The sequence below is a fragment of the Lacerta agilis genome, chromosome 2 (assembly GCF_009819535.1).
Source record: "Lacerta agilis isolate rLacAgi1 chromosome 2, rLacAgi1.pri, whole genome shotgun sequence".
Lineage (NCBI taxonomy): Eukaryota > Metazoa > Chordata > Lepidosauria > Squamata > Lacertidae > Lacerta > Lacerta agilis.
In genome coordinates, this window is record NC_046313.1 from 15,215,803 (window position 1) to 15,240,951 (window position 25,149).

Genomic DNA, 25,149 nt, shown 5'->3' on the forward strand with positions numbered 1-25,149 from the left:
AGCAGTATGATACATTAAGTACAGTATTAAATATATAATTTAAATACAATGTAAAATATAAAAACATGAGGAAATGGAACTGAAGGAGAAGCACAAGTGATACAGGAATCATAGGTATCCCCTCAGAAAGTTAGGAGGGGTGAATACCTGTACTCACTTTTCTCCATTTGCTGTAAAATGCAAAGCTGCTACCCTAATAACTTGGTTATAACCCATTCACCAAGCACAGCCTTGTAGAATTCTGCAAAACCACCTGATTCCTGAAAGTCCACATGACTGACAGTGATTAGCATGAGCTGCCCACGAGCTACACACACACACACACACACACACACACACACTACCTCTCCATTCTCCAGCCAGGCAACCATGTTCAATGACACATTCCATCCATGCAACTGAAGAATGCAGGGAGCAAGGGTCGTGCAACGTGTGAACTGGGGAGAGGGGTACGATATATGGAGGATCCCAAAAGCCAGGTAGAGATGCCAAGAGGACCACATCCAGCCTGCTTGCCAGAGTTTTACCATCCCTGCCTCAGCTATTAATATTTAGGTTCCTTAAAAATATGTGCATTTCAAAAATGCTCTCAAACTATTATTCACCTTACTAATTAACAATAAACATAAATACAACAATCATGCCTCAAAGAAGAGTACAACCAGCAAGGCTACAAATACTTTGGTCATTAACACGCTTACATATATTTTCCCTGGGTATGGTCTAAAGCAGGGGTAGGCAACCTAAGGCCCATGGGCCACAAGCGGCCCACGGGGGTCGTTTAACTGGCCCATGAGCCACCCCCAAAATGAGCTGTCCGCTCGGCGAGTCCCCTTGCAGTGCACTAAACCGGTGCAGTGTGGCATGGGGACACACTTCCACGGTGCCGGAAATCACGTCTGTGCATGCGCAGATGCCAAAAATAATGTCTGCGCAGATGCTGGAAATCGCAGTCACGCACCCACGGAGGGATCTCTGCTGGAGTGAACCGGCCCAGGCGAGGTAAACCTTGCTGACCCCTGGTCTAAGGCATGGGTAGGCAAACTAAGGCCCGGGGGCCAGATCCGGCCCAATCACCTTCTAAATCAAGCCCGCAGATGTTCCAGGAATCAGCGTGTTTTTACATGAGTAGAATGTGTCCTTTTATTTAAAATGCACCTCTGGGTTATTTGTGGAGCATAGGAATTCATTAATTCCCCCCCCAAAAAAATATAGTCCAGCCCCCCACAAGGTCTGAGGGACAGTTGACTGGCCCCCTGCTGAAAAAGTTTGCTGACCCCTGGAAGGGACCACATTGCTGAAGCTAAGCAGTTCTGGCTCCTGGGTCTGGGCAGTGCCTGGATGGCCGGCTGCTTGGGAACCTCAAATATGCCTCCTTGGGTACCATGATGGAGGAAAATGTTTCAAAGCATCCTTAGGATGTCCTCTTTTGTTTCTTGCACTCCCCTCAACAGCAATATTGGTTAGAGCCAATGGAACTGGCATGAAGATTTGCCATAGACTCCAGCCATGTGGCTTGCACATGTCAAATGCTACCAGACTTTTGTGGGACCTGATAATGTAAAAAACATGCCACTTGTGAAATGTACAAATTGGCCATATATCAATGGCTCAGAGACAGTGGTGAACTCAGATCAGGTAAACCTGGATTTGAACCCCTACTCGGGCATGAAGCTCACTAGGTGGTTTTATGGCCAATGGCTACCACTCACAGGGTGGCTGTTGGGATAAAGTGGGATATCCCATATAAGCTACCACGAGATCCTATTGGGGGGGGGGGGGAAAGAGGACACAAATGTGATAAATAAGTAAACTCAGTGATTTGCAAATTATCTTTCTCTATTCCAGCAGTTATCAGAGAAGGCAGAACTGATCACAAGGATTTCAAAATTACGGTGAGACTGGTTCATGATCTCCAAAGAATTATCATTCAGGGGTCACATTCTGGCATGTTTGCTTTCTGCTCAAGACCGCCAAAAATTCACTCTGTTACCTGGGTTCCATTGCAAATGCAGAATCTTTTCTCCCAAATTGTCAACGAGTGGCATTTACTTCTAGAAGGCATTTTGATACACTTCACAAAAGCGCTTTTCAGGTCAGCTACAAGCTTTTCACAAAGAAAAGGCCAGGAGGCCAGACTTTGTGAGGCAGTGTCTTGAACAATCTCTAAACTGACTATCAGGCAAGTTACAAATAATGGGCCTCCTACGACTTCTTATGGCCCGGGGTTATATAAACAACCTGTGTGCATGCAATCCTTGTACATGCAGTACAAGGAAAAGAAAGCAATATGACACTTTACTTGCACAGAGTTCAGTATCTGCATTTTCCCCACACACTTGGAAGAAAAAAGCAATTCTTGCTTCTATATTGGAGTCTCTCAGGTGAATGCTATTCCTCAAAGCAGAGCCATGCTATGCCAAACACATACTATTTTGCAGGATATAAAGATGAACCTGTGGAAGTATATGTCTGAACCAAGGATATGGAAGGTATAGCAAAACAATGAACAGGGACTGAAATCCATCCAATGTACAAAATGGCTGTGGCCCTTCATTTTTAATAATAAATGCACTGTATATAACAAGCATGGAGAATCTGTGGTCTTCCAAATGCTGTTTGATTACAGTTTTCATCCCCTCAAACATTGACCATCGTGGCTGGGGCTGAGGCTCCAAAGTCCCAACCCCATGGACTGGCCTGAATTGAAAATTGGGACTGGCAGAAACTCTTGACCTCCTCTGTGGCCAACACAGGGATTTCCCAACTGTCGGTCGCCCAGCCCAGTATTGCTCCTGGGGGTCAGGACCAGTTGTGATGGGCCACAACCGCCACACACACCAGGACTGGGTAAGCAGCCATTCTCATCATCCCAGACATTGGTCATGCTGAATGGAGCTGAGTTAGGAGTCAAACAACATCTGGAAGTTCATAGACTCCCCACCCCTGGTTTTGATGCTTTTTAGAAGCCTTTTTAATTGAATCAAATACAAATACCTGAATATATATAAACTGATTATTAATTCCTTAATGGAAGCATGCTCACTCTCAATTGTTTTAAAGCTGCCCAAATCAAGTGATATTAGACCAAGAGAAACATCTCATTTGGATACATTACTGTGGATCTCTACATGTTCTTGGGATTTAGGAAGAAGATAAACAAAAAATAAAAGGCAGTCACTGAACACATCGCTAACATGGCCTGTCAGCCTCAGGAGCAAATAACGAAAACAGAATGGAACATATGATTGCATTTTATGAAGTGCTCACCAAAGACAAATCTCTGCAGGACCTGGAGCATGAATCTGGAATTGCTTAGCATGTTCTACTTAATATTCTAGTTATACACTTGGACATTTAGGGAGCAGCTTTGAGTTTGCTGGGCATTCCAGGGAGAGGCTGACAAAATGGATTTGCAGTTGCCTTGCACTCTTGAGAAACAGTTGCGGGTCTCTTTTATTGTTTGTTAATTCAAGTGTTTCTAAGACACATTCAGAAAGCCAATTATTATGCACTGACATTTGAAAATGTGAACTGGTTAATACCATGCACACATTCTGTATAATACAGGGAAGAGGCCATAGCTCAGTGATAGAACATATGTTTTGTTAGCATGAGGTCCCACACTCAGTCCCTGTAACTCTGTAGTTGAAAGAAGAATGAGATAGCAGGGAGGAATATAGATTTTTCCAGAATGTTCAAACATATGCCCTCAGTGAGAAGAGTAGGCTACTTCTACTACTAATGAGTATCGAAGGCCATTCACGAATCACTTTGTTTTTCTACAAAATTCATACACCAGAGATATCCAGTTTGCTACTATTTACATGATCACCAATTCCAGGATGAAAGAGCCTTTAATCTTGCTAGTCATAGTGGGCTTTCTTGCAACCCACTTCTATCTTTGCTTCAGCCTCTGAACATCTAAACAAATCAGAGGATTATGTCAAGTTGTGAGTTGTTATCCTAGAATAGTTGGGTACACAAGCCCTTAGTCACTGCAATCAAAATGGGAAGAAGACATTTTTGTTTGGCATTTTTAATAATATGTGGCAAAGGTGTGTGCTGTGTAATAAGCTCTCTGATCTAGCGGTCAGTGTGCAATTTACTTAAATGTGTCATGTGTAAACTGGTGTGGCAGCGCTAAAGACTGAGTATGTCCAAATCAGTTGGGACTCATAATGGACATGCACGACGAAATACTGGGCTTATCACAACTCTCTGACATGTGCCCACATATCCCAGACAGAAAGGAAAACTGCATCTTCCCTCTAGGTTTTTAAGTGCTTAGCATATCCCAGTACCCATATTTCCAATTATCTCATTCCAAAATATATAATTATCCTGCAGAATCCTTATTTGATATATTCACCTTTCTGGGTAATTTTATTCATTTGGGTCTGAATAGAGACAACGGTTTCCTATCCCACTGCAGGTATTAATTTACTCAAAACTGCTAAGATGATTGTGTTATCAATGAGCACCGTTTCAGTGAAAGTTCATTTTGCACTAATAGAATTGTCAGGCTGTACTTTCGTGTTCCGTTTTCACTTATTGTCAACCTTTACATCTTTCCCCCTGTGTATCCATGTATATATGTGTACACACACACACACACACACAACCTGGCAACTGAGGATCACATTTACAAAACCTGGCAACTGAGGATCACATTCCACACATCCAACAAAGAGAGTTCTAGTTCACAAAAGCATATGCCTTAAGAAAATCTGCTAGTCTTGGAAGGTGCTACATGCCTGTTGTCTGAGCCATAGAAAACACTCCTAGACTTTGAATCATCAACATAGCCAAGTTGAAGATAGACCAGCATTCTATTCTTTACAGAATCAGTCTCTCCCTACAATTACAATGCAGTCTCCCCTATTGTTTCATTATTTAGGATCATTTCTCTCTACTCTTGCGGCTGTTATTCTCTGGGAAATGCTCAGAAAAAAATTAAAAGACTCTGCCTTTCTAAGATCTCTTGAAACGAAGGGCCCCACAGATTTCAGTGAGGACTGAATGCACACAACTGCAGCCGAAGGCAGTGGCAAGCTTTGTTGTTCCTCCCCTGACTTCACATAAAAGAAGCTTAAGATGTATGGTTTGTGGGGAGGGGATCAAGGAAGTCAGAAAGCCACAAGGCCTTCCAAATATGTAACAATGCATCTTTGGCTGAAATGAAAAATATAGTGCTGATCTGATATGTTCTTCAGATTTTTGTTACAATGCACAGGTATCAATCTCAATCTGCTAAATATATGAAATAGTACATGATGGTAAATATGCCAGAAAAGAGCAGCAACCCACACAACCACCGGATTGGAAACTTAGCACCTACCTGGAACAAAACTTCCCTGGACCACCTCTTTATAAGCCCACCAGCCTTCATGGATTTTTGGTGAATTTTGCTGAGCTGTAGGGGGAAAAATGAAAACAATAAAAATAGGGCAAAATGTTTTCAAAATTTTGACAACTACAGTCTTCCATATTGCTTTCACAACATCCTGAAAATACAAAAACGATTACGACTGCCTTGTGCAGAACCAACAAGAGGTAGTGGAGATGGTTCTTCAATTCTCAAATTGGATAGCAGGTCCTAATTGTGTCAATGAGGCTTACATGCAAGCATAAGCTGAGAATTAGTCTAAAAGTACATCTTGCACAGTTTGCTTGCATGTGAAAGGTTCTCCAAGTACCTTGCAATTCATTTGCGAAAGCACAGCAAACCTTGAACCCCCCAAAACAAACACTGATTTGCCAAACATAGAAAAATGTGTAGCTTATCTAGGAGCAAGTACTGAGGAAGCCAATCAAATATTGAGATGGCATGTGTTATGTGCAGATGGCAAGCATGGCAAAAGGGACTGTAGGGTGATGAGTTCTGAGCTGCCACCACCAAAGGTGCCCTGCTGCCCATGCCTTTGCCATCACCATTGTCACATTAAATATAATAAAGTATAATGGGATGCGGGTGGCACTGTGGTCTAAACCACTGAGCCTCTTGAACTTTCTGATCAGAAGGTCAGCAGTTTGAATCCCCGCAATGAAGTCAGCTCCTGTTGCTCTGTCCCGGCTCTTGCCAACCTAGCAGTTCAAAAGCACACCAGCGCAAGTAGATAAATAGGTACCACTGCGGCGGGAAGGTAAGCGGCATTTCCGTGCGCTCTGGTTTCCGTCACAGTGTTCCGTTGCACCAGTAGCGGTTTAGTCATGCTGGCCACATGACCCGGAAACTGTCTGCGAACAAACGGCGACTCCTTTGGCCTGAAAAGCGAGATGAGCGCCGCACTCCATAGTCGCCTTTGACTGGACTTAACCGTCCAGGGGTCCTTTACCTTTACCTTAATTCCTACAGCAGGAAATGAAGAGGTTTCTTAACTGCATAGAGAGCCTCCATGCACAGAGAAGGCTGTGCACTGCATAAGCCATGCTTACTGTGCAGGGAAAGTTGAAAATACTTTTTTTTTTTTTTTAACCTTGCTCACGCTTTCTGGATGAACAAGAAAGCCAGATTATCGTGGTTTTGTGCTAAATGTCTGGCTGACAGTGCAACTGTATCAGAAAGGAGCCAATGACCTAGCAAACACTGTGCCAGTACTCTATATTTATAAAATCCTTATCAGGTCAAGAAGCATCAAGTTAAACATACTAAACAGAAACTCCCAGGGAAAAACACTAACATCCCAACCCTAAATCATGCTGTGCCAGCACAACTACGTGTTACAGACAGGCTCACAATGACTGATAATATTCTGTTGGGATGCAAGGAGACGAGATGTGTTAGAGAAAATGCCCAGGATTAGGGAGCCAATGATACCATCTGAAGGTCACTTAAAATAATGGAGGGAGGATAGAAAACACTGTCAGAACCAATCCTGAATTATAGGGACTGACAGGAAAACTAAGGCAACATCTATGCTATCAAGCAGGCAAATTGGGGAGTTCATTCCCAAAGGGATATTCTTCTTTGAACCGTGACATCTCTACATTTGACACCAGTCCTGGGAAAACACACTTGAGAAAATTGTGCATGTAGCAAATGGCTGGCATGAATTTGCACTCTGCCATGCCACGCACTGAAGCAGATTCTGATGCCACCAAGCAGGACTCGACATTCTCCATGGAATGAAAGAAGGCTTGATTTTGCAGGCACACATTGGAAGGACGGAAAGAGGTGGGAGAGGCATGTGGTCTCCCTCATTCCTCCAATCAGTCTGATGCAAAAGGCCACGAGGCCTCAAAAGATGAGTAAGGAAGGAGGGTATTTGCTTCAAACTTTAATCCACACCAAAGCTGGATTAGTAACAAAAGTCGCCAAAACACAGGGCTGAGAAATCAAAATGAGATAGCCACATGAATACTCCTTGCTGAGCATCCTGCCTGGTGTACACATTTCACAGTGGGCCTCTGCTATTTAATCTCATGCCCATCTGACAGGATGGCAGGATGCCTGCCTCTCTCCAAAGCAAGGCTGACCTTGCAATTGGGCCACTGGTGCCAACTACAAAGTAGAGCTTTAAAAATAGAAAACTGAAACAACACTGCCCATATCTTAATTCCCTTACATGCCTGTCTTACAGATTTATTTGGCTCTGACAAAGCCACAAAGAATCATCTGTTTCGACAGAGAGAGCAAGCCCATCCTACGGTATGTTGTGCTATATTAGCTACAATTCCATTGTAACTTCTTGGAGAAATGTATCAATCAAGTGGGGTTACACCAAGCTGATGACTCCATGACTCTAGACAAATTAATGTCAGTTGTGCTACCCGTTACAGTATGGCTTTGCCTACAAGTAGTGCTATGAATCTGGCTGTTGCCAAAGCAGTAGTATTGATGCCTGCTAACCCAACCAACATCTTGAGTTTTCTTGCATTACAATTGCCATGCTACAGGTTGTGATAACTGACAACACAGTAGTTTTATAGCTCTTGTGCCTGATCATACACAGTTGTTTACTGCCACATCATCTCAGCAGACTCAAGTCATTCCTAGTATTCTCTTGTTTAAATGTTATCACTGTTGAAATTGGAATGAAACAATGTCTGGCCCCAGCTCCAGTAACTGTTTCCAACTATATTCCTGTCATTAAATTTAAATCAATGTCATGTTGATGGTCTTAAGCAGTGCTTTTTCTGGGGAAAAGTGGGGGAATTCACCAGGGAGTTTATTTGTTTGTTTGTTGCAAGGTTGAGTTGCAGTGCCACCACTCCTTCCCCCCGGGCAGTGGCTAAATGTAAGATTTGATTAATAAACTCAATAAGACAATGATCTGGATTAGAAATGGCCACAACTTTGTTCATTACAGATATACAGGTGAAAATCAAAAAATTAGAATATCGTGGAAAAGTCCATTTATGTAAGCAATTGTTTTCATTAGCTACTGGAGTTCAATATATGAAATAGATTCATGACATGCAAAGCGAGATATGTCAAGCCTTTATTTGTTATAATTGTGATGATTATGGCGTACAGCTGATGAAAACCCCAAAGTTGAAATTGTTAATTTGGGGTTCTCATCAGCAGTACGCCATAATCATCACAATTATAACAAATAAAGGCTTGACATATCTCGCTCTGCATGTCATGAGTCTATCTCATATATTAGCTTCACCTTTTAAGTTGAATTACTGAAAGAAATGAACCTTTCCACGATATTCTAATTTTTCGAGTTTCACCTGTAGGTGGATTTTTGGCTCAGGCATTGGGTGTATATCCATTCCAGCGCCCCCCCCCCATTAATTAATTTTTAAAAGGTAAGGGAACTCAGTGTTTCCAAGCTCCCACTAAAAAACAAACAAACCCTGGTCTTAAGAAGGGAACAAACACCACATCAAATTCTTAAAAATAATTATAAGACTGGTGATTTAGGACACAAATTCTTCCACAGAAATAGTCATGAACTTGTTGTGTCTAGACTGCAGAAACCCTGTGGCATTTCACTACCCAATGAAGATGAAGTCGTACAGTTAACTATAGTAAGCTCAGACTACTTAGGTGCCCCAGATGAAATGCCATTTTGATCAACCCATTTGTTGTATGGCTAGGGTCTCCAATGTGGCACCTGTGAGAGCGATTGTCCCCTTGGCATTCTCAAAGGCTCTGAGTCCCTGGGGAAGGCGGTTACCTTTTTTCACTCCTGAAAGTTCATAGAGATTAAGTGGAAACTGGAAGAGTGACACTCTTTCCCACTTCCTCTTTTATCTCTATGCTCTTTTAAGGCTCAGATCTATGCCCAAGCAGTGGAGTAGAATTGTAAGTGAGAGAGGATAGGAGGAAAAGAACAGGAGGAACAGAGGAGCAATCTGAGAGACTGGGGGAAGGTGCCACAGGAGTAGGGAGAAAGGGGGGAGGGGTAACAGGAAAGAAAAAACGCTTGCTTGTCATAAGACTAAAAAGTAAGCTTCTCTTTTCAAACTCTGAATCTTCCAAGATCATGGTGGTGCATTCACAGTTTTTGTGACCATTCAAATGTGTTTCAATAAGTAATCAAAGTGGAGCGAGGCAAAATATATTACATAAAAATAATCCTGCAAAACAAGAAGCCCTTCCTCCGACTTTAGCAAACTTTGAATCAGACCTATTTCATGAAGTTCGGTAAAATAATTACTTCTGCTTAAGAAGCCGTTCCAACTCTATGGCATTTTCTACACCTGCAAGGTTATTTATTTGCTATGTCAGGCTTTCCTCTCTCCTCCTGCTCTTTGGCTGTCAGTGGAAGATGGAGTATGTTATTGATCTGAGGGACCATCAGTCAAGCAGCTCTTTTATATATGCAAATCAGCAAAGAAAAGTGAAACAGCTTCTCCAATGATGGATTTTGCAATAGTCCTATATTACTTTCTTAAAGTAATGACAGGCTCCTGTTCATGCCAATGTAGCCTTTGACTGGCACCACCATATGAGAAGTTAATTTTTTAGTATACAGAAATGTGATATGAGGCAATCTGCCCAAATTATGGAATCTGATTACTGTGATGATGATGATGATTTACATACTACCCTTTATCCAAAGATCCCGGGGCAGTGTGCAACATGAAGAACATAATTTACAAATTGTCACGGCTACTCTTGCCTTTGATGTTGCTGTGAGTAACGGCCGGCTCAAGCGTTGAGCTTTAAAAGCTGTTTATTAGACATTGCTAATTACAGAGTGATAAATCATGACTGCACTCCGAGCTAACAAACTTCCGGACTAGAATCCTCGCGCCTTTTCCAACAGAGGAAGTTCCGGGTCGCCCTGAAATGACGTCTGAACCTCCGTCTCCCCCTTTGTTCCCTCCCCTGTCTGCTACTGACAGTGTGAGTGCTTTCTCTTTCTTCCTGAGACGTCTGCAGAGGGGGGCTGGATGATGTGGCAGTATCTGTCGTTATTATCGGCACTTGCTCTCTATATTTACCCTCCTCCCCCTGACTGGCTGAATCCCAACTTTCTCTCCCTGCTCTTCCCTCTATGCTCTCCCCCTTCATTTCCCGAGCCATGCTTGGCTCCCTGACACAAATCATCATAAAAAAACATAATACAAAGCCTAATAATAAAATAATCATAACAACAGTCCCCTCTCCCATTTAACAGGCCATAGATTTTATAATGGGCGAAGGCCTGGGTAAAGAGGAATATTTTCGCCTGGTGCCTAAAGATATATAATGGTAGCGCCAGACAAGCATCTCTGGGGAAAGTATTCCATAGATGGGAAACCACCACAGAAAAGGCCCATGCTCATGTTGAACTGGATGTTCCTTTTGGATATCCGGTTTAAGAAAAGTTATTTACTACTTCTGCAGCAGAGCACTACTTATACAATGGTACCTACGGTTGCGGACGGGATCCGTTCCGGAGCTGTGCTCAGATCCTGAGGTTTCTGCAACTGGAGGTGCCTATTCTGCGCATGCGCATGGCACGATAGAGCACTTCTGCGCATGCGCGAGCGGCAAAAGCCGGAAAAATACTTCCTGGTTTGCCGCTTTCGCAACCCAAAGTTTACATTACCCGAGGTTCTACTGTACTGAGATATACAGAGTTTAAACTTATTTAACCTGCCACTGTTCATTTAAAATCACAGAGTGGTTTGCAGAATAAAAGAATATTAAAAATAAAAAACTAAACAATATACTAAAACCCAATAAACCAGCCAATAATCTCCAAAACAGCAGCAAGCATCATACCTTCCACTATCACTTTAGAACAAGTGGATTGGGCAGGATATAAATTTATTATTATTATTATTATTATTATTATTATTATTATTATGAGAAAATTGCCATGGTTTAAACAGGGGGGTGAACTGATCCTCTCAAAGCTGTGTCTTTAAAGATACTGTAACTTCAGAGTATAACCATTTTGAAGAAAATAAACAGTATCCAAATTAACTTCAGCACATAGTAAGCATACAAACTAGCACCAGCAACTGTTTGTAGCAAGTAAAATAAAATAAAATGTATATTGTTCCATGCTTATCCATAGTCACTGGTGGGTAAACAGGAATAGATAATTGGCTAGGTATTTAGATAAAAGGTTGCGACAGGGAAAGGGTTGAATAAATATGTAGAAGGTTGTAGCCTATAAGGAAAACAAAACAAAGGCATAATTTTTTTAAAAAAATTGCTGTTATTTTTTACCTGTGGCATTTCAAACTGTGATATTAATGCTGTATTCTTAGTTTTAGATTTTGATTTATGTGGAAATTGTTTTCCATTTGGTTGTATATTTCTTTTTTTTGATGTGGTTTATTGTTTATGACTTTTGTAATTGCGCAAATCTGATCATGTTGTAAGCTGCCTTGAGCACTGTTTTTAACTGTGGAAAGGTGACATACAAATAAAATGATGATGATGATGATGATGATGATGATGATTAAGGGTACAGTAGGGATAGTAGCTTTCTTTATTGGCCTAACCAACCCATGCTGCGAAGGACTGATTTTCAAGTTCTCACATTACCTGAAGAAAAAATGTGTCTTCGCAGCTCGATGAAGCACAAGAGAACAGAGGCTGGATCAGAGGTGCCAGCTGACAATCCAGGCTTCTGGGCTCAAATGCAACAATTGAAACACTTTACATTATTTAGCATCTAAAATCAGAAAACAACTCGATGAACATGAGCTCTTGCTCACTTGCCTTCCCCTTGAGCATTCAAATGTGAATGATATATCAATAGTTTTTCAACAAATGTAATCACGTACACCCTGTTTGGCAGGTTGAAAGAAATAAGATGTTCTACTCCGGAAATTAAAAACACACCCATAATGCCACTCTGCCAGGCGGAAACTGTAAGCGAGTCTGTTGGCAGTTAGGCATGCAGAAGTCAGGAAAGTAACTTTTTAAAAATTTGACCTGGATTGATTTATATGCCACTCTCAGCAACCATTCCTTCATTTGAGAAGCTTTATAAAGGAAATATGGAAGAAGAAGAAGAAGATGCCATAGAGCAGGCATGCAAAGTCTGTTTTGGGGGCTTAATCCGGTCCCTGTGGCAGTATATGTCCTGGGGTAAAATCCTTTAAAAGCTCAACAACTTCAATCCTAACAAAAGCTCAACAACTTTGGTTGGCCCCCTCACACATGTTCACTTCAACAAATCTGGCCCTCTTTGAAAAAAGTTTGGGCATTCCTGGGGTCAGAGGTTCCTAAAAGATGATTCTGAGATCCAAGGCACTATCATTCTGAAGCTGGCAAACATAATCATAGAATCATAGAGTTGGAAGAGACCACAAGGGTCATCCAGTCCAACCCCCTGCCAAGCAGGAAACACCATCAAAGCATTCCTGACAGGTGGCTGTCAAGCCTCTGCTTAAAGACCTCCAAAGAAGGAGACTCCACCACACTCCTTGGTAGCAAATTCCACTGCCGAACAGCTCTCACTGTCAGGAAGTTCTTCCTAATGTTTAGGTGGAATCTTCTTTCTTGTAGTTTGAATCCATTGCCCCGTGTCCGCTTCTCTGGAGCAGCAGAAAACAACCTTTCACCCTCCTCTATATGACATCTTTTTATATATTTGAACATGGCTATCATATCACCCCTTAACCTGCTCTTCTCCAGGCTATCTTTGACATTAACTTTGTGCATTATTATTATTGGGTGCTACTCCCATTAATAGCACAGATTACACAGCATGAAGTCAAATTGAGATTTGCCAGACCATCCTGGTCTTATACACTTCAGAAGTTTCAACGCAAAACACGATGCTCTCAGTTATACTTCTGTAACATGGCCTTGCCCCTCATCATAACTTGACCTGTATATTGGAGCAAATGTCTTCTCCTGAATCAGCCTGCCTGCACAGAAATAAATAATAAATAATTATGAAGAAGAGGAGGAGGAGGAGGAGGAGGAAGATGAAGAAGACTCTACCCATCTGACTGGGTTGCCCCAGCTACTCTGTGCGGCTTCCAGCATATATAAAAACAGAATAAGACATTAAACATTACGAAGGGCTGCCTTCAGATATCTTCTAAAGGTTATATAGTTACTCATCTTCTTGACATCTGATGGGAGGACATTCCACAGGGTTGGTGCCACTACAGAAAAGGCCCTCTGCCAGCTTCCCTCAATTAAAGATCTTCCTCATCTAAAGTGAGGTGGGTAGCAAGAGGATCTTTTTTCCTTCCTCATCTCTGGGCTTCTTTCTCCATCAGTTTCCTTCCTCCCTAGAACCCTTTCCAGTCAGTCTGCTTCACAAAGCCATCCCTCCCTTTCCACAGGACCACTGTGAGGTTTTAATTCCACCCAAGTTGACCATTTTGCAGTCCAGCTCTCACAAGAGAAGGAAAATAGCCTGATCACTTTGATCTACAAGCAGCTAAAATGTTTGCACACCAGCTCAGCCTAACAGTGCCAGAGACTTCACAGAGGCGCAGATGCTAGTACAACACAATGCAAGCTAGCACTGACTCCAACTGAAAACGAGGCAATCTAAATAGTCATTTGTCCCACAAAAAGCAGGGCACAGCATCTCCCCTCAGCTATGGACCTTTCAGATGGGAACCAGAAGTGATAACTGTGTTTCTTTCATGTCTTTGTTTAGCCCCACAGATCCCACAGTGAGAATGTGCTACAAATCACCCCCCCATCCTGTACTGCCTACTCCCCACCAGAACTGCACTTCAAAGTCTCACTGCACAATTCCATTGCATATGGACATCCACACAACCATAACTATGATGCTGTGAAAAAGCTAGTTTCTTCAGATTCCTCTGTTGTGAATGCAAACCTTCCACCATCAACCTTTCAGCCATTTGCACTTCAAGAAGCCAAGTTATTGTTTTGAAAATATAAAATCAGTTGTGCAGCATCCTAAATAAGACTGTCAAATGCTGTGTGCTTATAATGCCAAGGTTTGCATCCAATATTAGCTCTACTGAAGAGCAGACCATTGAAATTAATGGAAAATACTGTCTTGGATCCAATAATTTAAATGCATCTACTCTGAGTAGAACATAGCTGGATACAACCTCAAGCCTCTGCCAGAATAAGATTCTCTAGGCAAAGTGAGATAATGCTTTTCCCTGACACAGAATTTATATCTTGTCTTTGTAAACAAAACACCAAGTCTTTATCTCTTTAATAAAAACCCAATGTATTATTTAGAATAAAGCCGAATCTGATACACGGAAAGAAGCAGGGGATAGGAAAAAGATAAGAATCATCTGCCTTCAGTAAGTGTGATTCATCTGGTTATTTCCTTTGAGATTCTAAAGTGGTGCCATACATCAAAACTATATAATTAGTTTTGCTCCTTTAAAATGTCTTCAAACAAAAATGTATTATTTTGTTAAGCAATATATTTCAGGCTTTCCTGATAGCAAAAAACAACAACAGGGCCCACCTAGAGCCCAGCAACGAAAGGCCTGGTTCTCAGTGAAGAGCTACATTTAGTAACCAAGAGGCAACAGTTCAGGCTTCGGGTGAGAGTTGGAACATCTTATGACTTGGGGTGCAGAGAAGCATCTGCTAATCCTTTTGGTCCCACAGGGTTTCCCGTATCTCTCACCAGAAACAGAAGCTGTCAGCAGCAGCAGCAGCTGCCTAGTGAGGAAGCCTGAGGCTTTGAGAGACTACTATCTGGTTGCTTTAAAAGCCAGTTACAGGTCAGCAGAGTCAACTGGGCCACATTTTAGTGCTGCCCTAGTAACCGTTATCTATTTTATTGTATTTTAAATGTATTATAAGCTGCCTAAAGAACTCTGGCTAGTAAGCAAGTTAACACTCCCAAACATAAACCAAGCAAGCACCTGAAAAATCTGAAAGCAAGATAAACAGGTTGTTAAGTGAAGGCAGAACCATGCACAGAAGGCCTACTGCACATTGGTGCAGATACATCTACCACAGAATAATAGAATTGTAGAGATGAAAGGGACCACAAGGGTCATCTAGTCCAACCCCCTGCAATGCAGGAATCTTTTGCCTTACATGAGGCTTGAACCCACAACCCTGAGATGAAGAGTCTCATGCTCTACCGACTGAAAGTTTAATTTGTGGATCTGTCCCTCATACGTTTCAAAAGTTACTGCAATCAATATTGGACTTGCCCATAAGGTATCTTGAGTTACTGTAGAACTGTTGTCCATTGTTATGGCACAGTATAAGGCATCCAAGGTTATGTTGCCATGAAACCTATTAGATTTTGCATTGTACAAATGTCCACAGGGGAGTGTGTAGTGGCAGCAGGAGAGGGAAGAGAAGAGGGGAATAAAAAAAACAGCAAGGCATTATCAAGGGTTCAATAAATAAAATGCTTCCCTAGGCAGACCAGGTTTCTTCTTGTTGTTTTGCTCAAAATACATTCAACTACCATTTCATCATCCAGTTCATACTGCCCAGTTTCATAGATCCTATACTTTCTCCATCTCAGAATGCAAATCACTAAACTTCTGTAGGCTTGCTCATTTTTTAAGAGCTGTGTTGAACCTCACCCCCTATTTTGCAGAAGCCTTTGCTCCCCATGAAAGAGGCATCATTTTTTGTCTGTCTGGCAAAGTGGCAGAAAATGATTCCCCATAATGAATTTTTGAAATAATGGTATATGCAGCAAGACAGAATCATTGATAATGAAGCCAAGGGCATAAAATGAGTCAAGCAAGAGAAAGGGATAAACTGTATCCATGCAGATGGATCAAGAAGAACAAGGGCTGAATAAAGACCTTTAGATTAGGCAGAAAATAAATAATTGGTGATTTTGTGAGGGGACTCCTGGAGGCAGAAGCCAGATTGCAGTGGGTCAAGAGAAGACTAAGTGAAGACAAATCTCAAAACACCAGGTTGTTAATAGTCAAAAAGACAGAAATCCCTTTTCACAAATTCCCTTCCTGTGTTAATGAATGGAAGAAGGACCATGCCCAATGGTCCTGACCCAAGCTTTCCGCATTTACCAGTTCTGGAAAGGATGTCTATGCACATCAGTACCATATTATGCTGATATGCAGAGGTTGGGTATAAAGCCAGAGAGGCATGATTACATCAATGGGGCCCAGTGACTGTGACCGCTGCCCTCCTCCATGTGAAGGAACTTGCATATCAATACTCGATCCCTCCTGAGGTGAAATGATGACACAGGACACCAGAAATGAGGTTAATGGGCATAAAAGGCCACAACTTTATTGGTTACGAATTTGAGCGGTATTGGCTTAGGCATTGCAACTAACTAACCAATATCCGACTCCAGCACGTCGTGCTGGCAGTCCGGGAAGGGTTAACCACCGATAGGTGAGGGACCCTGCTGCTGCACATCAGCTAGGGCCTCACCCAGTGATCACCAGATTGGGGCGTGCCTTTGGCCCTCACCCACCGTGGTTTCGGACAGGGACACGCCCCCCCGGACTCATTTACTGACGTACCCTTCAAAGCCTTGGGGGGAGGTGATGGCCGAACCTCCCCCCCCCACCGAGATCCTAACTGGGATAATCCAATGCCTAACCGCCAAACCAAAGTTGTGACGAGTTGCTACGAGGTAGGCGAAAAACCACCAAGCGGAAGCCAATTTGCCAAGTGGGAAAATTCCTGCCAGGCCCCTTAACGGCGACCAACCGAGGTCCATAGCAAGGTCATAGCGAGCCTACCTAACGGGAGGCTAAGGGGCGCTGCCTAAAGGGTGGGAGGGTGGGAAATCGCGCTGAGGGGAGCAGGAAAGAGGCTGACCCCTGGACGCGCACCAGCTTAAATGGAGCCGGCCACACCCAACAGCTGAGCCGGTTGGTCAGCAGGCTGGGCACCGCGCCCAGGGCTCAGCCAGTGGGCGCAGGGGGTGCCCCCATCCCCTGCGCACGTGCTGGGCTCGTGATGATTGCAACCCCCCTCCTTCCTAAAGGGTCGGAAAAGGATTTGTGCAAGGATCTGTGCATGGAGAAAACTGGGGAAGGGTATTCAAGGTTATACAGTGGTACCTTGGTTCTCAAACGCCTTGGTTCTCAAATGCCGGAAACCCAGAAGTAAGTGTTCCATTTTTCAAACGTTTTTCGGAAGCCAAACGTCTGATGCGGTTGCCAGCTATTGTTTCCAGGGCGCCTGCACCCATCAGAAGCTGTGCCTTGGTTTTCGAACATTTCGGAAGTCAAAAGGACTTCCGGAATGGATTAAGTTTGGCGTTTTTGTTTTTGCTATTTATTTTGCGTTTTTGTTTTTGAGGCTTTTTTGGTTAATTTGTTTTTGTGACTGTGTGGAATCCAGTTCGGATACTGATTCATTGATTGTGTGACTGCGGAAATGAATAACCCCCCCCCCAATCCAAACAATGACTATCATCAGTGCAGGTTAGAATTTTTTATTTTTATTTTTTTATCATCTACAAAACTGTCTTATTTATTTTATAGTACATTGATTATTGCTTTCATTTTATGGATCAATGGTCTCATTAGATAGTAAAATTCATGTTTTAGTGGTTGTTTTTAAAAGTCTGGAATGCATCAATCCGTTTTGCATTACTTTCTATGGGAAAGTGCGCGCCTTGGTTTTGAAACGCTTTGGTTTTGGAACAGATTTCCGGAACGGATTAAGTTTGAGAACCAAGGTACCACTGTACTTCTAAAAAAGTGGGAGTGTCTGCAATCCTAACCCCACTCACCTTGGAGTGAGCCCCACTGAACTGAGTGGGACTTACTTTCAAGAAGGCATTGTTAGGGCTGCAATGCAACTTACTTAAATGGGCACTGGAGGAACAAAAACTGGACCAGGAGAAATCTTTCCAGTATATGGAAACTGGGAGTTCTCTCCTCTAGTTCTCTTTTAGCCAAGCATAGGCAGCACAAGGAGTAAAAGGCAGCGGGCAACACAAGTTACGCTGCAATTTCTCTACGAAGTTTTCCAGCTTTGCCTATCTTTGAGAATTAAAAGTTCTTTCCCATACTCTACGAAGCCAAATGCTGGGTATGGAATATGGCACAGAAGCTTGAGGCTATACAAAAGAAACTTAAGAACTCTATATCTCTTGCCTTTCATCTACTCCTGCAAACAGAAGTTAGGAGAGCTCCTCTGTGCCTTTGAAGGTACAGAAACAGGCCACTGTATAACGGCTTTAAAAAGGAGTGCAGGTACCAAGACAGACTGCTATCCTTCTGTTGCGGTGATCAATATAAGTAACCCTGACTTCCCAAGAAAATCCAGGGTCCCAAAGGTTGATACTCAAATCTCGCTGTGTGGCTTTTCACAAGTTGAATCGAAAACCAAAGACCTATTACAGGCAAGAACACCAATTAACCTAAACTCAATGATATTGTTGCACAGCAAGCATGCAGTTCTGAATCTTTGTTATGCCCCTTTCCCATGGACATGTTTAAAAGGAACAGATACATTATAAAGTTACTTTTGTGATCTATTCTATGCCTTTCTTTGAAGTCTTCAAAACAATTCCAGCTAAGATGCTAGAAAGATGCTATTCAAACTGACTGTGGGTTGCATCAATGTAGATGAGGAAAAACGTGAAAAACACACACACTGATGTTTGTTCTACTGCATTCTAAGGGTTGCATCCAACTATTTCCCACTCAGAGTAGACCTACTGAAATAAATGGGCCTAAGTTAGCCATGTCAATTAATTTTAATGAGTCTTCTCCTAATATGACTAATGTTAGATACAACCCTAAACAGGGGCATAGCTAGCTGTTCCATCACCCGGAGCAGTGGGGGCAGGGTGAGCAACCCACAGGGGTGCCAGGGTGATCCGCACACAGGGGTGCCACATGGGGACACCGCACAGGGGTGCCGTGATGATCTGCTCAGGGGGGTGGCACAGCACGGCGAGTTGCCCATGGAGTCCGTCTGGCAGATGCAAGCCCCACGCTGCCTTTTCAGGAAAGACACGTGTGCTGCAGACCAGGCCCCGCAGTAAGTGCCAACCCCCGCAGTGTGCCATTTTGTCACCCCCTCTCAAGGATGACACCCAGGGCAGACTGCATCCCCCGCACACCCCTTCCTACGCCCCTGACCCTAAATATTCTGAAATCAAGGCCCAAGCTGTTAAAAGTCTACTCTGGAAAAGCTAGCCTTCATATTATCAATAATTCTTTTTTGCTATTCTTCAACAGATAAGGATACTATCGTGGCTACCTGTGTGTTAGCTACTGCAATCAAATCAAGCCTCCGCAGAGGCTGTGATAGACTGGTTTGCTGAAAGTAACAAGATGTAATGAATGATCAAATGTACCTGCTTTTGTGGTAGCTACTAGTATATTACTAAATCATGTTCATTGTGTTTTCTATTCTATGTTGCATTTTGTTTTTCTTTCCCATTTGAAATAGCATACAGGGTTATCTTTGTTGTGGATTTGTCCACCATTATCTACGTAGAAAATCAGTAGGTAGACCATACATTTTCACAAACCAAATACAAGCCTCTCTATCACGATACGTATGCATGGTTGAAAGCTGTAACTCGCTGTGTACATGCTGCAAAAATTCCCAGCTCCTAAAATGGCAACCAAGGAAACCAGATGGAAAAGGGGGAAGTATCCTGCACACTTGAACATTTCAATAATATAAAATCAATAGTTATGGCTACCTGAAGCAAAACTGATTCACCAAAACAGATATTGTAGAGAAAAGCAAAGAACCACACATCAGGCGTCATGATAAAAACCACAATGATATTGTCACAGGAATAATGCACACGGCTTGGTCCTTTTCTTCTTCCAGCAAAGCCACAAGGAGACAAGAAGCTTCCAGCTTCCAATTTTGATTAAACACAACAAATCACTTTGACAAACCCCAGAAAATGTGGTAGAGTTCAGACCATAGGCTATGAAGCTGGTTTGTTTCAAGCAAACCATAGTTAGTATTAACTACTGTTAAGAGTTTGGACATTGCTGAGATTAATCAAAAACAGAACCAGAAGGCTCACAGCTACTTGTTCTGATCACAATAAACCATGGAGGGCTAGTTAACTGTTGTGGACTTTTTGCAAGGCTGGAGAGAGAAAGAGAGCAATGAATGGTCTCCCCCCACCCTGTACCTCCTTATTCCATTCAGACTCGACAGGCCTTTTAAAGGTAAAGGGACCCCTGACCATTAGGTCCAGTCGTGAACGACTCTGGGGTTGCGTGCTCATCTCGCTTTATTGGCTGAGGGAGCCGGTGTACAGCTTCTGGGTCATGTGGCCAGCATGACTAAGCCGCTTCTGGCGAACCAGAGCAGTGCACGGAAACACTGTTTACCTTCCCGCCAGAGTGGTACCTATTTATCTACTTGCACTTTGACGTGCTTTTGAACTGCTAGGTTGGCAAGAGCTGGGACTGAGCAACAGGAACTCACCCTATCGCGGGGATTCGAACCACCGACCTTCTGATCGGCAAGCCCTAGGCTTTGTGGTTTAACCCACAGCGTCATCTGTGTCCCAATACCCGGACGGGCCTTTATCTAGTATTAAAATCGCAACCACCATCTAGTGCACAGCTACACATTCTCAAATACTGCGAAATAAATTGAGACTCCTGATTGCATTGATACTAACCAAAAACATTTTAAGTTCCTCATAAAATAATATAGCATCTTAGTGGAAGCTTTGTTAAAGATCCTATTTCAGAGCATCCTATTTTCAGAGTATAGGCTAAGCTACGGGTGGAGTTCAGACACAAATATAAAAGCAGAAAAGTAGGACATAAAAAGTGGCAAAGCTGATGGAGCTATTTCTCCTTCCGGCTGTACAGTTTCTTAATGCCAGTCAGTTTCTTACGGCAAAGCCTCACAGACATACCTTTAATGGAGCAGAAAAGATAGCTTGCTGCTAAGATCTCTTTTCTTAAGACCAGACTGCAATATCCACAATTGTACTGAGTAGCAGATTATACCATGAGCAGCTTTCCTGAAATCACATAAATTCTTTGCAGAGTAAGGAGGTGGTCCACAACAGGTCATTATAACTCCCCTTCAAGAGCATCCATCTAGCACTTCCCTCAACTAACGTAGTTTTTTAATTAAAAAAGGGGGGAAATGAATTACTAGCTCTGTTGACCCTGTTTCCACAAAAAGATTCGATTCAGGTCTTTAAGAACATATTGGTAGAAGCAGGATGTATTCTTGTGGTGTACACCAACCACAAGATTTGATTCAGATACCAGTTTGGTGTTTGGAAAACAGTCCATTTTGGTCCAAAGCATTTCATAACTTTGTAGATTGGGGGTGAATTTAGCTTGGGGTCCGAAAGAGTCTGTATCATCTGTCCAAAGCAGTTTGGGGACCATAAGTGCCCCCTTAGTGTCCAACAATCACCCTGTCACTATTGGGAAATCATAAAATGGTTATAACCTTTCCCTCCTTTTGACAGAAGTGAATGAAATTTCTAGGCACTTTAGACCCACTAGAGCTGATAAAGCCCAACAAATTTCAGGCAAAGAGGTCCAAGGGCTTTTGTGTACACTTCTCATATTTTCAGACCAGATACCCACAAAACACTAGGGAAGATAAAGTCATTTCTTTCTAACTGCTGTTAACTGACCCTGGGGGGCGGGGTGCTACAGCTATCCTGAAATTTGGCAAGGATGAATTCCCTCTGAAATGATGAACTTGCCTGTAAATCTACTGCAGTTCTGGCCAAAAATGGTGTGTGTGGGGGGGGGAGAATCACATTTAAAGGTGTCCAGCTGCCATTTAGCGTGCGTGCACACGCACGCACACACACACACGGCCCTGGGGAATGGTCCATAATAAATAAATAAATAAATAAATAAATAAATAAATAAATAAATAAATAAATAAATGTTTATTATTTATAGCCCAGCCATCTGGCTAGGTTTCCCAAGCCATTCTGGGCGGGTTCCAACATAATATTAAAATACAATAATTCATATTAAAAGCTTCCCTAAACAGGGCTGCCTTCAGATATCTTCTAAAAGTCAGATAGTTGTTTATTTCTTTGACATCTGATGGGAGGGCATTCTACAGGGCGGGCGCCACTACTGAGAAGGCCCTCTGCCTGGTTTCCTGTAGCTTCGCTTCTCTCAGTGAGGGAACTGCCAGAAGGCCCTCAGTGCTGGACCTCAGTGTCTTGGTTGAATGATGGAAGCAGAGCCTCTCCTTCAAGTATACAGGACCGAGGCCATTTAAGGCTTTAAAGGTCATCACCAACACTTTGAATTATGCTTGAAAATGCACTGGGAGCCAATGTAGGTCTTTCAGGAGCGGTGTTATATGGTCTCGGCGGCCATTCCCAGTCACCAGTCTAGCTGCCGCATTCTGGATTAGGCATCAGGGAGAACACAAAATGCTGGCCAGGCTGTCTGTACATACGGTATGTTCCTGCAGGCACTTGCAGAAAGTAGCAGGGGAGGGGGGCTGTACTAACATCACACCCCTGAGGAAGTGTAAAATAATTTCTTTTCCCCCTGGACAAATTGAGTGAAATGGTCCTCCTAATTTCTCAGCAAACAAAAAAAATGGTGGAGAATTTTGAGAGGCCATTTGCACACAGCTCTTGGCGAAGTCCCAAAGCAGGAAGGAAGGATGACTTGGAGTGGAGTAACTCCCCACCTTACACAGGAAGGGTGGACAATCAAGGCTACTTACCGGTAAATCACAATTTAACATACCAAGGGGTGGAGGGCCAATTTAAATCACTGATTTAAAGGAAACTTCTCACTGGTAATTTGTAATTCCTAGACAGCGAAGCATAATAATTTGCTACACTAAAACATGCACATTTACAAACAAATACATATTTTTAGCCTACCTACAAGGAGATACTTTGGATAATTTTACGCATTATGTGACTTGATATGTTTACTAACTCCAGGAAATGTTACATGGCATACAGCTTGCTTAGTAGATAACTTTGCTCATTATGTTTTTCCTGAGTTACTTAACTTTGCTCATTATGCGTGCAAAGCTGCAAAGCATTAGGAATGTTGGCTAAAAGGAAATTGCACACAAAATGGCAAATGTGTTCATTAAACTGAAGAAACTTAACAGTTAAATAATCTTTTCACTCACCCCCAAGTCCCCATGTCTGTTCTTCAAACATCCAAAAGGGGATAGCCATTATCTTGTGGGCAAAATGCAAATAACAGCACCCATCAACAGTCACCCATGTGAGCAGTTGAATCTCTTCCAGTTCCACTGGGGTGGGTGGAAGGTAGATCTCAATCTACTGATAGATCTCTGGGTGATATGCAATAGATCAGCAAGGATTTCTGACCCACATTTGTCTTTAGCAACAGCAAACATTTTAGCCAGTTGCCCCAACCCAAGAGTTGTTCCAGCATAATAAAACATTAAACATTAAAAAAAAAAAACTTCCCAATACAGGGCTTCCTTCGGATGTCTTCTAAAGGTTGTATAGTTACTTATCTCCTATTATCTCCTTGACACGGAAATCGCGTAACTCCTTACTCTATAACATTTCTCGGTGAAAATAGGGACGTCCTAAGGAAAAGCGGGACATTCTTGGATCAAATCAGAAACCAGCACGGCTTCTGTAAATCCGGGACTGTCCCTGGAAAATAGGGACACTTGGAGGGTCGGAACAAAGTAGAGCTGGTAAGCTGGAGGAAGCGGGGCTTGGCAGAGTGTCCCTGCTCACCATCATGGGACACAAGAAGCTGATGGGCAGCAACTTTCCAGGGTTTGGGACCAAATCCTACCTAGAGATGCCAGGAATTGAACTTGGGACTTTCTGCATGCAAAATATGAGAAGAGAAGACGCCCTGGAAAAGACCCTGATGTTGGGAAAGATTGAGGATACAAGGAGAAGGGGACGACAGAGGACAAGATGGTTGGACATTGTTCTCGAAGCTACCAACATGAGTCTAACCAAACTGTGGGAGGCAGTGGAAGACAGGAGTGCCTGGCGTGCTCTGGTCCATGGGGTCACGAAGAGTCAGACATGACTAAACAACTAAACAACAACAAAAATTAAAGCAGATTCCACTCAGCCTAGAGTCTGCTCATCTCACCTGCCAGTTCATATCTCTGTGTATCAATCCCATGACAACAAATGTAGTATATTACCTTGATATAGATCTATCTATCTATCTCTCCATGGATTTTATTTATATATCACAGAGACCTTTACTTTAATGTGTTTGAAAGAGGGCCACTGATTCAGTTTTAAGTGATCTTTAAGTGTAGGTTTAACATGCTTGCATTCAGATTCATTCCCAAAAAAGGAAGGAAGAAAAAGAACACCATGATGTTCAAAATGCACACACACACACACACACACACATATATATCCATCTTTATCCACCCTGGATAGAGGTCATAGAGAGAGAAGCCAAGAGATCATTCTGTGTTGCCTTGTATTCTCCCTCAATTTCTGCCTGGCAATTTTGTTAACTCTTCCTTAGAGATTATTTCTCGCACCCATCTGTCCACAGTGGTGTTTATCCACTGAGCTTGGAAAATACTCATTCCTCCTCAACCACCCCCCACCGCCCCGTCTGTATTTGCTGTCTGAGACAGTAATGTTCCTCTGTCACTGTGATGCTATACTGTTATTTGAGGAGAATGCATTTTCCATGACAAAACAATCCCATTCCTGACTGACAATGTCCCTGGCTAAGAGACTCGCTTTGTCTGCTTTGCAAAAAGAGCGCAGTGAGGAAGGAAATTCATTTTAAGTTGGCTCGTTTTCCAAAGTTTCCCATACATGTGAAGAAGTGCTCCGCATTTCTGAGACCATTACAAAAATAAGTGTGATGAGCAGGGTGGGATTTAGGTTTGATGAG

At 42.7% G+C, this 25,149-nt stretch overlaps 1 protein-coding gene across 3 annotated transcripts in view; it reads right to left on the reverse strand.

Moving 5' to 3' along the window:
- Positions 1-25,149, reverse strand: part of CA10 (carbonic anhydrase 10) — a 314,314-nt gene that overhangs the window by 253,189 nt on the left and 35,976 nt on the right. For all 3 annotated transcript variants that reach the window (XM_033138718.1, XM_033138717.1, XM_033138719.1), the window contains exon 3: positions 5,342-5,416. In XM_033138718.1, the coding sequence (XP_032994609.1) occupies positions 5,342-5,416 (75 nt within the window). The remainder of the gene's footprint in view (positions 1-5,341; positions 5,417-25,149) is intronic.